The sequence below is a fragment of the Oryctolagus cuniculus genome, chromosome 10, assembly GCF_964237555.1.
Source record: "Oryctolagus cuniculus chromosome 10, mOryCun1.1, whole genome shotgun sequence".
Classification (NCBI taxonomy): Eukaryota; Metazoa; Chordata; class Mammalia; order Lagomorpha; family Leporidae; genus Oryctolagus; species Oryctolagus cuniculus.
Window position 1 is genome coordinate 69,300,863 of NC_091441.1, and position 15,363 is coordinate 69,316,225.

At 50.2% G+C, this 15,363-nt stretch overlaps 2 protein-coding genes across 8 annotated transcripts in view; one reads left to right on the plus strand and one right to left on the minus strand.

The window, feature by feature from the left end:
- PRELID3A (PRELI domain containing 3A) overlaps positions 1–12,839 on the plus strand; it is a 28,638-nt gene extending 15,799 nt beyond the window's left edge. Inside the window, exon 6 of the mRNA XM_008261009.4 lies at positions 288–12,839. Coding sequence (XP_008259231.1) covers positions 288–371 — 84 coding nt within the window. The 3' untranslated portion in view covers positions 372–12,839. The remainder of the gene's footprint in view (positions 1–287) is intronic.
- SPIRE1 (spire type actin nucleation factor 1) overlaps positions 10,604–15,363 on the minus strand; it is a 200,979-nt gene continuing 196,219 nt past the window's right edge. For all 7 annotated transcript variants that reach the window (XR_007921864.2, XR_011379447.1, XM_017343990.3 and 4 more), the window contains one exon: positions 10,604–13,948. Coding sequence is in view for 5 of the 7 variants with exons in the window: in XM_017343990.3 (XP_017199479.1) it covers positions 13,690–13,948 (259 nt within the window). In the remaining 2 variants the exon portion in view is untranslated. The remainder of the gene's footprint in view (positions 13,949–15,363) is intronic.

Sequence of the window (15,363 nt, forward strand, 5' to 3'; positions counted from 1 at the left end):
ATGTGTGATGTCTGAAGCAGGGACAGTGTCAGAAAGGGTGGCCCGACTTTCATCCTCCCCAGTGCTGAGGGCTTACACACAGCCCTTGGGTATTTTGCGGGGAGATGGAGTTTTAGGGCTTCTGGGCATCTCTCAACAGTGCTGTCCCTCTCGTATTCACTGGGCGCCCTGGCACCGGCAGCCTCACATCTTGGGGTGCCCCGGGGGCAGATGTTCTAGAACACAAGTCCGAGGGGTGCAGGCCAGGTCTCCTTCCAGGTCACCACAGCGGCACTGTTCTCTCGCAGGGTCGGGAGGCCTTGGAGTGGGTGATCGGCCGCCTCAACGCGGACCTGGACGACGTGGAGGACCTGTCGGTGCAGAGCGCCTGAGACTGCAGCCACCCAGCAGGGTTCGAGCGGAGCTGGCCCGGCACGGCGTGCCCTGCGCCTGTATTGTGAGGGTGCTTGCGGCCGCAGGCTGGGTCTGCCTGAAGACCCACGGGGGCAGGAGGAAGGCGGTGATGCACTACCTCCTCCTGGCTCTCACCAATTTAGCTTCCGTGGTGGGAAGATTTCATTTCTTTGTTATTTTTTAACTGAGTAGGAAGTTATTTTAATTTGCCCTGAGTCTGGAATACCCAAATGAAGGCAAGGGGGCACTCCTCGGGAGCCCTGCCCCGGGGGCGAGGCTGCCTCACCTCCCTGGCTGTTTTTGAAGGGAGGCTGTTGGAGATTTATCCCCTGGGGTCCTGGGCCGGGCTTGCCCCAACCCCCACCAGCAGAGCCCACCTCCCCCCAGCACACCTGCCATTGCGGGCCTATAGGGCACCTTGGGTCCTTGCTGGGGCCAGGGGCCTCGAGCTGCAGGTGTGCCCCATTTTTTCTTGTTTTCCAATTTCATTATCTTCCATGGATCCCACAGCTTGGGTTTAATTCAGGAGCTAGATTTTTTTTTTATTGTACATGCACAACAAATAATGCAAAATATCCCCATTTCCTTTTTGTTTTGGAACACAAAATGGGATATAATCTCTCCTTACTTGTGTCTTCACTGAAGGAGGCGTGGGGGAGTGCGTGGATGCTGTGCTGTCCACCGAGGTGCCTTGAGCATCCGCCGATTTGCTGTCTTCAGCATGTGGGGCCGCCTGGAACCGGTCCCACGTGGATGCTGAGAGACGCCCAGGAGAGCAGCTGAGAACAAGCTCAGAACTCAGCCTGGCCTTCATTTCGGTCCCTTGAGTTTGGCAGAAGCGGGAGCTGAGCACACCGGCTACTGTGTCAACCCCTCCCACAAGCCGGAAACTGCCGGATGACGTTCAAGAGGAACCTGGCCTGCTTTATAAAAAGTTTTATTTAATTGAGAAGCAGAGAGACAGTTCCCATCTGCTGGTTCCCTCCCCAGAGACCCGCAGCAGTGGGGGCTGGGTCACCGCTGCTGTCTCCAGAGGTCAGAATCGTGAGGAAGCTGGACCAAGAGCTGGAACTGGGACTCACAGCCAGGCACTCTGGTGGAGGACCTGAATGTCCTGGCTGGCACCTTAACCACAAGGCCACCGGCCACCCTGAGTTCTCTCTTATATAGGCTGGGTTTTGGGAGCCTGTCGGACCTTCCTGGAGTCTGTGCCCTGGGGCTTTGACCTTGGTGGGGTGGCCTCTGTGGGGGCAGTGCCAGGAGCGCTTTGAGATCAGCCTGCCTTTCCTGGAGGAAGAGGGGTGGAACTGCCCACCCCCTCTTGCCATTTGGCATTAGAAGCAAACATTAGAGCAGCTTTGGATTTGAGCCAGTGGCTCTTTGACTTCTAAGGAATGGAGATCCTTGCCTGTGGCCTTTCTACCCCCACTTTTGGGAAGGGGCGGTGTCTCTGCTGTGAGCCCCGCCCCCGGAGTCATCCTGTGCAAATCTCTGTTATGGCTAAGCCTTGGCGCACGCCCACTGTGGTAAGAGGAGGTTTTCGCAGGCCCTGGCTTAACTTCAGTCTCCAAAGGGAGGCGGCTAAGGAATCATTGCTGGCGGCGAGGTGGTTGTCTGGGGTGCATGAGCAAGCCTGGGCAGGTCCCGTGACTGTCACGCTTTGGGTTCCACATCTGTGAAATGCGGATGCTAACCCTGCCCGGGGCTGAGCAAACCACACAGCAGGTACAGCACCCTGGTGCTGGCAGCGTGGGCACCCAGCTCCTGGTGCGGTGATTACTGGTGGAGGCCAGCTGCTCAGGCTGCCTGGTGGCTGGGGGGAGATCACCAGGTGATTGTTAAGCGAGGGTATTTTTAAAAGCTTTAGTCCTAGGAAGAGTTAACTGCAGTAAAACTGTATCCCGTGACTGGTGAGCAGTCGGTCCTGGTGTGGTCCGGCCTGCTGGGGCTCTGTGACCCGGGGCGGGGCCGGACGCCCACAGCCTGCACCTGTTTCTGTTCAGCCCATGCCAAGGTGGTCTGTGTGTTTTTACTGGGTTGTAAATGCCCCCCTTTGGAAGGACATATGACTGAGAGTGATGGGGTCCCACAGCCTGCTGTATTTACAATAGGTCCTTTCCAGAAAGCTTGTCGACCCCTTGCTTGGGGATCCCTCTTCATTTCTGGGTGCACTTAAACCCAGCAGGACCCGTTCCCCCACATCCGACTGCTCTCCTTTCCCCATTTCTAGTTAATGCTGCCTCTGTTCCCCACATCACGGCGAAACTGCACTCCTGCTTCCTCTGTTTGGTAACACAACATTCCCTTCAGGTCCCAAGCCAGCTCTAGCTCTGACTGCCCTGCTCTGCTCTGGGGCTTATGGCCTGGGGTAGCCACTTTCACGATGGCCCTGGGGAGCTGTGCCTGTGACCTTGCTGTGGGCTGTGTCCTGCCTGCTGAGGGCTGGCCCGTGATCGTGGAATCTGAGCGTGCTGGAGATGGTGGCGTGTGACTCCAGTGGCCGGGTCAGAAGGGACACTGCGGGTTAGGCGGGGCTGGTTCTCGCTCTCCTCACTGTCTCACAAGGACGCTCAGGAAGCCTCCAGGGAGGCCCTTGCGGCCAGCAGCCACATGATGGCGCCACCTCGGGGGCACCACAGAACCTTGTGAGATAATAAACGTTTCTTATTTCAAGCCACAGTTGTACAGTGATTTGTGATTCAGCAATAGTAATTAGTACATCATCTTTTTTTTTTTTTAAGATTATTTGAAAGGCAGAGTTACACTGTGAGATAAACAGAGGGAGAAGGCAGAGAAAGAGGAGGGGGAGAGGGAGAGGGAGAGGAAGAGAGAATCTTCCATCCACTGGTCCATTCATCAAATGGCTGCAGTTGCTGGGGCCGGGCCAGAGTGAAGCCAGGAACCAGGAGCCTGGAGCTCCATCCAGGTCTCCCACATTGGGTGGCAGGGACTCAAGCACTTGGGCCATCTTCCACTGCTTTCCCAGGTGCATTAGCAGGGAGCTGGATCGGAAGTGGAACAGCCTGGACTCAAACTGGTGCTCACATGGGCTGCAAGCACTGCAGGGGGTGGCTTCACCCACTGCGCTGTAGCTCACGTTCTATCTGGTGTCCCTTTCCTGCTGTTCCACCTGCTGTCAGGTTACGCCAGAGCGCTGCGGTCGTAGCGTTCCTTGAGGACACAGCTTCGTGGGGTTTTGCATTCCTTTTTGAAGTAAGCCCTAACCAAGTTGAGGTGCTGGCAGAGATGACTGACGCAGGGAGTCATCAGATGGAGCTTGCAGAAACCCGGGCCCCGCCCTCCCCTGCAGCCCCCTTAAATCCATTTCAGCGGCGCTGTCCTGCACTGACAGCTCCTCACAGTCCCAGGGCTTCTGCTCACTTCCTAGAGATCTAGATTGCCTTACACTGTGTTTTAAGCTAATTGCATGTGCATTTGACCATTTATACTTAAAGCTCTACAAGAGCCAAGGTCTACTTGGCATGCATGGTTGTGAGTGTTTACTGAGTGCTTTAGTGGGTTGGGGACTGAATTCTGAATCATAGCAGTTAGTAGTGGTTGGGAATGGGCACACTCAGGGTCCACACTGGCTGGTGGCACATGCCACACTTAGCAGTGCCGAGTTCTTTGTCAGTACCACAGGGCATCAGGGCTGAGGGTTAAGGAGCTGCCAGGCTGAGGGTGACTAGCTGCGTCTGATCTGCTCAACCACTGGTAGCTGTCGGCTACTCGAAATCAGCCAGAATGTGTAAAGTTAGATATTAACAGTAACATACTCCGCACAGAATATCTAATATCACAAAGGTTGTTTTCATAGTTTTCTTTATTGGTCAAATGCTCTTTTTTTAAAAATTTATTTATTTGAAAGGCAGTTACAGAGAGGCAGAAACAGAGAGAGAGAGAGAGAGAGATGTCTCCATCTGCTGGTTTACTCCCCAGATGGCAGCAAAGACTGGAGCTGCGCTGATCTGAAGCTAGGAGCCAGGAGCTTCTTCTGGGTCTCCCACGTGGGTGCAGGGGCCCAAGGATTTGGACCATCTTCTACTGCTTTCCCAGGTGCATTAGCAGGGAGCTGGATCGGAAGTGGAGTAGCTGGGTCTCGAACCAGTGCCCATATGGGATGCCGGCGCTGCAGGCCCAGCTTTACCTGCTACACCACGGTGCCAGCCCCCAAAGGGTCTTAATATGACAAGTGTGAAATATAAAAACAATTTTTTAAAGATACAGAGAGAAAGAGAGCCTTCCATCTGCTGGTTCACGCCCCAAATGCCTGCAGTGGCTGGGGCTGGCACAGGCTAAAGCCAGGAGCTCCATCTGGGTTGCCTATGTGGATGGCAGGGCCTTGGCCACTTGAGCCTCAGTGCTACCTCACAGGGTCTGCATTAGCAGGAAGCTGGAATGGAGAGCAGAACCAGGACCTGAACCCAGGCACTCCAATATGGGATGCAAGCATCCCAACTAGATCGAATGCCTACCTTGATTTTTGAAATAATATTTATCTTGGCATAACTGGCATAAAGCATTTGCCAAACTATGATTACTAGTAAGTTAACTACCGGGGCCAGCGCTGTGGCATAGTGGGTAAAGCTGCCGCCTGTAATGCTGGCATCCCATATGGGCACTGGTTCAGGTCCTGGCTGCTGCACTTCCAATCCAGCTCTCTGCTATGGCCTGGGAAAGCAGTGGAAAATGGCCCAGGTCCTTGGGTCCCTGCACCCACGTGGGGGACCTGGAGGAGGCTCCTGGCTCCTGCCTTCAGATTGGCATAGCTCCGGCCAATTGGGGAGTGTACCAGTGGATGGAAGACCTCTCTCTCTCTCTCTCTCTCTCTCTCTCTGCCTCTCCTCCTTTCTCTGTGTAACTCTTTCAAGTAAACAAAATAAATCATTAAAAAGAAAAGAGTTAACTACCCTACTGTGAAAGAGGCAGGTAGTTAAAAATTAATGAGTGAGAACTCAGTAGTGATAAAGACTCCCTTCGTGTTTATAGAGCAGTTTCTATGACAGATCTTCAGGGTGTCCGTCCATCCGCGCATACATTTGTTAATGGAGGAGGCTGAGCTTGTGCAGGGTCCCTGCAGCCAGGCACTGTGGAGGTGGAAGGGAGCCAGAGAGGAACGCATGATTGGGGTGGGAGCCCCGGGCTGGTGGGCCGGGTCCTGCCAGCAGCAGGTGCTGCCACTCAAGCTCTCTATGGGCATTCACTGTTTCAGGGCGGCAGGAAGTTGGCGTAGATGTAACCTCCTGACTTGAAGGGAAGTTGCAGGGCCGGATGCTGCCCGTGTCTGCTCAGGGCACTCGAGGCTGGTGTCTGGAAGCCATCTTGATGGTTCCATGTTTGTATTTCTCACTCATTTCTGTATTGAAACTACTCATTCATTTGTTCACCCATGCCACATTTATCGAGCACATGTCACATGCCAGGTGTGTTTTCCTTTCAGAAACGGGGGCTATGGTAGAGAAGACATGACAAAGATCCTTCTCTTCATGGGACAGAATAGTAGGCTGCTAGTGGCCAAGTGCAATGGAAAAGACTGCAGGAGTGGCGGGGAGGCGCAAGTGTAGGAGTGCAGATGAGGGTCCAGGGGCCGCTTAAGGAAGCGTCGTGGACGGGATGGTGGTGTTTACAGGCACGTGTGCAGCACCAGCGAGTAGACAGGGGGAGGTAGTAAGTTACACGGGGGCAGACTGCTCAACCACTCGACTTCGTCAGACGGAACTTTGCAGAGAATAAGTGTGCCTCATCCTGGGCCCGTTTACACGCAGGCGGCTGTCACACGGCCAGAGTGGGGAGACGCCTGCTGCTGGCTCTGGGTGGACGGGGTGTCGCCTGGGATCGCATTCAGCTCTGAAGGAACTGCAGAGGCCAAGTCTGTGAGCAGAGCCGTCAGGCAGTGGTGAGGGCTGAGGCGGCCAGCTTCCCCGCTGGGGCTCCCCCCCCGCCCCCCCAACAACACACACGGCAGTGCACCTGCAGCCGTGCTGGCTGCCCTCGGCCACGCTGGGTAGCAACAGTTGCCTTCACTCTTGCTCAATGAGCATCCTGATGTACGCTGCAGAATGAGAACGGCCTGTCACAGGTAGTCGCCTGCGCAGTCCCTCGCTTCTCTCGGCATCTGACAGGGCGCAGACATTACAGGTTGGGAACAAAGTGCCAGGTGCCTGCTCTTGCCAAGGCCAGCAGAGGCCTCTCCTCCAAGAGGAGCTGAGATGAACCGCCAGTGACTGGGCCGAGGCAACGCGAAACGGCTGTGCAAACGCAGTCCACTCCTCTTCCTGGAGGTTTTCCGTTTTGAATTTTGAAAGATTGACTCAGCTTCTTGATAGCAATTAATAAAACAGAATTTACTTTGCGTTTCAAATAAATGTGGCATGTCGCACTTTTTCTTGTTTCCATGCAATATTCATAACTAGGTTTGTCATCAACAGAGGTACGGCCATCAGTCATTTCACACTCCACGCGAGGAAAATGGTGGCTTGGTTTCCACAAAGATTCTTCTCCAGGGTGACGTGTGGCTCAGGTTTCAGTGTATTCTCTGGTGGGTGCCTGTGGTGTCCTCTCTTGAGTGCTCTCTTCTGGGTAGGAGTGACCTAAAAACCACCCAGCCTGACACCCTCACTTTAACCCTGAAGCAACAAACCTGGCACTGTTCAGGCACTGTAGGGTGCAGAGTTGCAGGACAACTGTGAGACCTCTTCCCATACTGGAAAACCAGGCATTGCTGAAAAGAACCCACTTCGCTGCTCACAGCCTAGGTTTTTGGCTTTTGTTTTCACTTATCAGGTCAGAAGTCCCTGGGCTCTAAAGAAGTTTCTGCTGAACACAGTTCTAGAACAGAGGGGTCTGGTGTCACCACGCTGTGCCCGCAGGAGTGCGTCAGGCCAAGGCGGGGGAGTCCCACTGCTCCGGCTGGGCGCTTAGTCCAAGTGTAGATTCTGTACACTTGGCGTCCCACCATGACTGGGAGTTTGTGGCAGGATTGCCCTTGGTGGGTAGACAAGCTGACTTCTTAGGCCTCTTCCCCTTTGGGGAGTTACTCTGCTGCCCACCCATTTGGGCTTCATGCTGCAGATGCTGCACAGTTCGAGTCCCCTGGCAGCCCCTGGGCCTCCCTCCCTGCTCCTCCACTGGCTTCCCACAGTGTCCTCTGTGCTGCTCAACACCTACGTGTGCAAAGTGGTGCAGCACAGCCCTCTGCATCTTTGCATTTGTACTTTCTGGAAAACAGCACCCGTGCCCATGGGAAGGAGCCTGGGGGTGGAGGCCGGCCAGGGTAAGTGACAGCTGCAGCTGGAAAGGGAACAGCACGGCACAGCAGAAAGTGAGAGCAGCAGACATCTAGTGAGCGCCTGCTCAAGGCTGTCTCCAGCCACACCTGGGAAGAGCGCCCCTCAGACTCACTACAGCTGCTGGGAGAGCGCTCAGGGCACGTGACCCAGAGGGCCAGAGTGTGTCAAACACCCAGATGCTGCCTGCGCTTCCCAGCCCCAGGGAGGTAGAGGGCTTCTCGATGCCCCTCTGGAGAGCTCCATCCTGTCAGTTCAGAACCCTTTGACTTCCAGTTTCCACAACATGGGTTCCAATTTGGCCAGAGCTGCAGAATGTCCTTGTGGTAAAACATCTATTCCAAGTAACTGGATAACTTCATGTATAGTTTAAATAGGGAGACTAGTGGTACAGGCTGTGTCTTCTAGGAACTGCATCTGAATACTTTCTTATTGTAGACAGAGTTTTATTATTAATTTTTAAAGCATATTTTATTTGAAAGGTAGAGTTAAAAGAGGGAGAGATCTTCATCTGCTGGTTCACTCCCCAAATGGCTGCGATGGCAGGAGCTCAGCTGATTTGATGCCATGAGCCACCTTCTTCCTGGTTTCCCACATGGGTGCAGGGGCCCAAGCAATTGAGCTATCTTCTGCTGCTTTCCTAAGCACATCAGCAGGGAGCTGGATCCTAAGTGGAGCAGCTGGGACACCGGCAATGCAGACAGTGGCCTAACCCGCCACACCACACTGCTCGCTCCAATAGGAAGAGTTTTATATTAAACAGGTTAGCTTTTGTAAATATATATATATTTGAAAGGGGGAAGAGAGAGATACTGAGAGAGATATTGATTCATCTTCCATCTGCTAGTTCACTCCCCAAGTGGCTGCAATGGCTAGAGCTGAGCTGATCCAAAGTCAGGAGTGAGCAGCTTCTTCCGGGTCTCCTATGTGGGCCCAAGCACTTGGGCCACCCTCTGCTGTTTCCCCAGGCACATTAGCAGGGAGCTGGATAGGAAATGGAGCAGCTGGGAGTGGAACTGGTGCCCATATATGATGCCAGTGCCGCAGGCAGCGGCTTTACCTGCTATGCCACAGCTCCAGCCCCAGGTAAACTTTTATGCTACTTTTTTTGTGGGGGCAAAGGGTGAAGTTTCTAGACATGTGCTTTGGTTGACAGGAGGGAAGAAGGGCTGCACCCTTTATTAGCAGTGTGTGTGTGGACTAAACCCCTCCAATGTAAAGGCAGGACCCAGTCTCATCTGTCTCCCTCAGCCCAAGGTGTCCTTGCCTGTCCTTTATCAAAAGGAATTCACTGAACTGAGGGAGTGAGACAACTGTCCCAACAAGGTTCTAATAACTGACTCCAGAAGTCATTTGGTTCTCCAACAGATAAAACCCTGTAGGCCAGTACTGTCTGGAGGATCTGTGTAGGAAAATTCCAGGCCCAGGCAGGAGAATTCCAGATATGGGGCAGACCAACTGAAACCCACCAGGCCATCATAAAAAATTCATTAGGCCGGCGCTGCGGCTCACTAGGCTAATCCTCCACTTAGCGGCGCTGGCCCACCGGGTTCTAGTCCCGGTCGGGGCACCGGATTCTGTCCCGGTTGCCCCTCTTCCAGGCCAGTTCTCTGCTGTGGCTCGGGAGTGCAGTGGAGGATGGCCCAGGTGCTTGGGCCCTGCACCCCATGGGAGACCAGGAGAAGCACCTGGCTCCGGATCAGCGCGGTGCGCTGGCCGTCGCGGCCATTGGGGGTGGGGGTAAACCAACGGCAAAGGAAGACCTTTCTCTCTGTCTGTCTCACTGTCCACTCTGCCTGTCCAAAAAAAAAAAATTCATTAGAGAGCACAGCATCACTGACAAAAGGAAGGTCATGAGCACAGCTGGCCAACCAGGAACTTGGACACAAGCTGATCATGCACCTCTCAGCTCCAATTTCCTTTTATTTTTCCCTAAAGATTTATTTGAGGGGCCAGCGCTGTGGCGCAGTGGGTTAAAGCCCTGGCCTGAAGCGCTGGCATCTCATATTGGCACCAGTTCTAGTCCCAGCTGCTCCTCTTCTGATCCAGCTCTCTGCTATGGCCTGGGAAAGCAGAAGATGGCCCAAGTCCTTGGGCCCCTGCACCCACGTGGGCGACCCGAAGGAGGTTCCTGGCTCCTGGCTTTGGATCAGTGCAGCTCTGGCCATTGCAGCCAATTGGGGAGTGAACCAGCAGATGGAAGACCTCTCTCTCTGTCCCTACCTCTCTCTGTAACTCTGTCTTTCAAATAAATAAAATAAATCTTTTTTAAAAAAAGATCTGTATCTCTGGACCCTTGGGGCACGAGATGAGCTAGATACATACATCGCAAACTGCAGTGCAAGGAGCTACCAGTGAATGCCTGGCAGCTGAGCGGACAGCTCGTGTGAGTGAAGTAATACCCCACTCAGTATCACACAAGGTCTCCGGTGTGCATGGGGACAGTGTTCTGCTCTGTTTCAGTTAATATGAGAACAACTTCCCTGAGTTCATATTTTAGGACTATGTCCCTGGGAAAATTCTGTTTAAGCAGAATATATAAAAATTTCATCCCCAATTCATCAAATCATACACATTAAAAAGATACGGTTTTTGTTGTTGTTTACCTCCATAAAGCTGTTTTAAAAAGGTTCACCTACACACAATTGGTCTCCGGTTATGTGACTTCCATAATTAAATAAATGTCATGTGTTCTTCGTACAATTTTAATTTCCTACCCTACCAGGATTACAGAGAGGAGTCACAGCTGTCTGGGAGCTCTGGGGTTTGTTTTTCCAGGGCCGTCCTTGTGGACAGTGGCCTTGTGGACACATGGCCTCCCGGCGGCTGCTGCTGAGTGTCGTGCCTTCGGCCCTGGGTGACTCCTCCCAGCTGGTTACCAAAGCACACAGCATCACCTGACCAGAGGCACTCGACACAGGAGGTCTGATGAAAGCCATTTTATTCTTCCCTAAATAAATTTCCTTAAAATAAAATGGAAAACACTTGGTACCATCCTGTAACCCTGAATGCCAACAATGCCTGACTCTGACACACACAGGGAGCCAGTCAGTAGTACACATTTCTTCTCGGTCCTTCAGCAGTTTTGCACGTACAAAATGCTTCACTAGTCTGCTTTAGCACACAGCAACATGATTTAAAACTTTCACGTTTCCGTATGACACCTAAAATCCAGTCCTGTATTTATTAATATAGTTAGAAAAATAAAAGCCTTAAAAATTTCATGGTATGAGTTCATGGTGATAATCACATAACCGCTTCAAACATAAGACATTTTAAAAACTCCTACATTAACAACCTTCTTAGTTTAACCTGAAAGGCTTAAGACTCAAAATCTAGTAAGACAATGTTAAGTCAATGTACATATAAATTATTTAATTTTCACTTGCCTTGGGAGAGTTAATCCCCATTGTCCACTGAATGAATGCCTTTCAATTATTAATAAATATATTACAGTATTTACAAACATTGTTATATACTCTGACACTGATAAAAAGTTACACCATGGGGAGGGAAGCAGAGGGTTCCCAACATGGTGACTCTTGGTGGAGGGGACAAAAGGAACTGGTGCTCACACTGGGAGGGAGCTGGATGAGAGGAGGGATGGGTTCAGATATGCACACATCAGACATCAACTGAGTCCAGCCAGACAACAATATTTTTGTTGTTGGATCAGAAGTAAAAGCTGGGCAGCAGGAAACACGGACAAAGAGAAACACTGCAGGTTATTTTATGAGAGAAAAGGAGGCTCTGAAATCAGACTAGGCTAAGGATTTGAAAGTCAAGCTCCATAACTCCTAGTGAATCACTCCATGGGAAATCAGCTAACTCAAGAATGTAGAGGAGCAGGCACACGTCACGTTGAGAGAGGGTTAAATCCAAACATTTGTTTTGGCACCCAAAATAATGCTAATTTAACTTCTACAATAGTAACTGTGCCTGGGCTTTTTCTTAGCTACTTTCTGCAAACGGTTTCACATGGACACACCTGCACTTATCTCCTTAAAGCCCCTGGCAAACCTTGTTCATGCGGTTGGCATTCACATTCTGATGCTCTGGGAAGAGGTAATCACAATGCCCAAGTCATCCTATACCGTATCATAAACCCGGAGAGGTGAAGGCAGTTACTAGGTATTTGCTTTGTGAATGTGAACAAAATTCTCATTCAGGTGGCTCAGCTTCTTAGATTTCAAAACGCACACTGCCCAGGTGCAGGTTTATGTGCCACAGACCACCACTTCCTCTCCTGGAAGTGGACCTCTTGACCACTGAGGACGGTCAAGCCTGTGGCCGTCAAAGGAGATGGCTTCCACCTAACTGCAGTATCAAGTTCAAGTGGTCTCATGGAAAATTTTATAAATGATATTCCCCTGGTATAACTTTTAAAGCCCTTTAACAAGAGCCTTTAAAAATAATAAACTTAATTGAGCTTACATTGTCAGGAAGGGTTCCCTGGTGGCCCACATTCACATGCAAATACAGACGGGACTGTTAACATGCATTACTTTAGTCAACTGTTAAAGTTTATTTCATTATGTAATTTAAAGCCATTTACTAAATTTAAAATTTCAATCCATTAAAAATTACTACTGGAGCAGTTCTGAGGTATTACTGTTAACTTAGTACAGAAATGTTCCTATATTTTGATGTATTATGAAATGTGACAGACATGCCTTTTGTTAAATGGTGCTGTCACAGTGTTGATTGCATTTGTGTTTTGTACCTTTCAAGAAACTGTGTATGTGTACCATCTAATTTTCCTAACATCAATGGCAATTTGAATTGGTTGGTCATTCCAAGCACACCAAAATGATAAAGCACGTGGGATGGGCCAAAGAAACTGAGAAATTTCAGATACACAAAGCTGCCCTCCAATCTACCTTCATCAAAAACCCAACCTACTCATTTGAGTCACTTCTAAGGAAAACTAGTTGCAAAAAGCATCCAAAAATGTTGCTGTCAGCAGGTTAATTATCTTGGTAGTTTTAAAGGAACTAGATATATTTTTCTTTTAAAATTCATTTATAAAAATAAATTTCAGTTTGAGGCCTTAGGTACCAAATTGTGGCTGAATTTAGTCATGACGGCTGTACTATAAAGTTGTGAAAAATGCTGAAAATGTATGAGCGCCTTCCTTCTGGCACCCTGTGCTGTCCCAGCCCTTCCCACAGTTAACCAAAATACACTCAACAGTTCAACATGTTTGTAGCTTTCCCTTGTCCTGAAATTCCCACTAAACTTAATTCCTAGACCTTCTTTATCAAATTACTGGTAACCATTATTACACATCCATGACAGGGAATGAAGTGTCACCCACTCAGGAGACACTGGACCAGAGCACCAGACAAACCACGGCTGCTCAGAGAAACCGGCCGTCCTCGTGGGGCGCAGCTTATTGCGATGTCTTGCACTAGGATGCAGGTGCAAAGCCCCTGACACAGTTTTTGTCTCAGGGCAACAATGATCTAAAAATCAGCTGGATGGTATCAGCAGTGTCTTGTAGGTTTTGTGCCGTGAGGTGACACAGAGCTGGGTCCGCCTGCAAGTGCCTGGCGCGGGGCAGGCTCTGGGCTGTTATGTACATGAGATAGGAACACTGTCATGTGGAAATGCCAATATGACTTACTGCTTAGAATTGTGCTAACATCGACACCTCTGTCACACTGATTTCTCACGTGAGAAGCTTTTTGCCTTAGTCAGGAAATAATTTGAAGACGAGTAAGGAACTGAGCCAAGGAAAAGGTTTCAGGCTTCCAAAGCCACACACTCACAAAAGCAAGTCTCAAACTCTTGTCCTCTCTCAGTGCAAACGAGCAATTGGCTGACCTGTCACATAGCATCAATCGATACGAACACAGCATTCAGTCTGTGGAACAATGTGATGCAGCAAAAATCTGATCTAATGCAAATTCAAGCCTGTTAAATAAACCGCAGGAAGCAGAGCTGGCCTGGGTCAGTGTTCTCGCACACCCGTGCCAGCCTGGACACAGAGTGACTGCAAGGCACAGGCTCAGATCTCATTGATGGTCCTCTCGGAGGGGCAGTACTCTGAGGGGCCCGGTGAAGACATGTAGAAAGACTGTGTTTTCCTTTTCAACCGGGCTCTTTTGTTGGCCAGTACCAGGCTGCGTCGGCTTGAGCTGATGATTTCGGAAATGAACTTTTTGCAGTCCACGCACACTTCCATCGTGCTCCAGTCCTCCATCAGCTCCTTGGGAAACTGCAGTTCTTCATCTGATCTGTCCACAGACTTAGATTTTGAGGAGAACCTGGAAGAAAAACCCCCAAAATGTCCAGCATTGTTACTTACACTTTCACTGCAATACTAAGAAAATATGTACTGAAAAAGCAAGTCTGCTGCCAAAACATTATGAAACAGATGAGTGATTTCATCATGTCATGTTTTCCCAAAGAGGAATTTTTTTTTACTGGAGACAAGGTTCAGAAATATTTTTTTCAGCAAAGAAAGCAGAAAACTTGTTTTATTACAAAATAATATTGAGAATTTTTTGGAAGACAGAGCTTTTTGGAAGACAGGGTATTCACCTGCTTTGCATACAGCTGTGGACTGTGCATTCTAACAACTATAATGAGCTAAAGTCCATGTTGCTAATCAACTATTGAGGATTCAGAAGGACTTGAAGGTTCTAACCCTAGGGATCCAGTGCACCTATGTCTCCAGCAATGGGCAGTAATTGACCCAGATGGTGGGTCGGATGATAGAAATTGAAGTAAACAGATGTTAATCCTGATACAGTCTGACCAGTCTTCTTGTCATTTGTATATTGATCTAATATGCCTCCCCTTCCCCAACTAGTCTCTGTATTTGGATAACTGGTTAGTTGGATTCCAGAGAGTTAGAATGAAGGAGACCAATATCATAATAAAGTTTTCTGCAGTGTTTGAGACAACTAAGAATTATCTACTCCTTTATTATTTTAATTAAACAAAATAAGAATATGCTGAGTGGCAGACAGTGGGTTCAGAGTAAGTACAGAAAAGAACAAGAGCCGGTGCCGCGGCTCACTAGGCTAATCCTCCGCCTTGCGGCGCCGGCACATCGGGTTCTAGTCCCGGTTGCCCCTCTTCCAGGCCAGCTCTCTGCTGTGGCCCGGGAGTGCAGTGGATGATGGCCCAAGTCCTTGGGCCCTGCACCCCATGGGAGACCAGGATAAGTACCTGGCTCTTGCCTTTGGATCAGCACGATATGCCAGCTGCAGTGCGCCGGCCATTGCAGGGTGAACCAACGGCAAAGGAAGACCTTTCTCTGTCTCTCTCTCTCTCACTGCCCACTCTGCCTGTCAAAAAAAAAGAAAAAAAGAAAAAAAAAAAAAAAAAAAAAGAACAAGAGCTGTCAGGCACATGCCCTGAGCCTGTGGAGCACAGCTCCCCTGAGGCTGCCAGGGGCTGTGGTGTCTCAGAGGACAGGGGTCCGAGCAGGGGGCAGGCATCTGGGACACAGTTTCCTCAACCCACCGTCCAGATCGCTGTGAGCCTCTCGGCCCTTCCAGGTGCCTGAGCTCACCCACTGCCTTCTTCCACCTTCTTTAGGACCCACACCAACCTTACCCTGCACTAAAGGTGAAGGAACTGATACTCAGGCAACTTGTTTTTCTTCTAAATTGTCAGCTGGTGGTATAAAGCTATATTTCTGCTTCTATAACAATAAAGGAAGTCAAAGCTA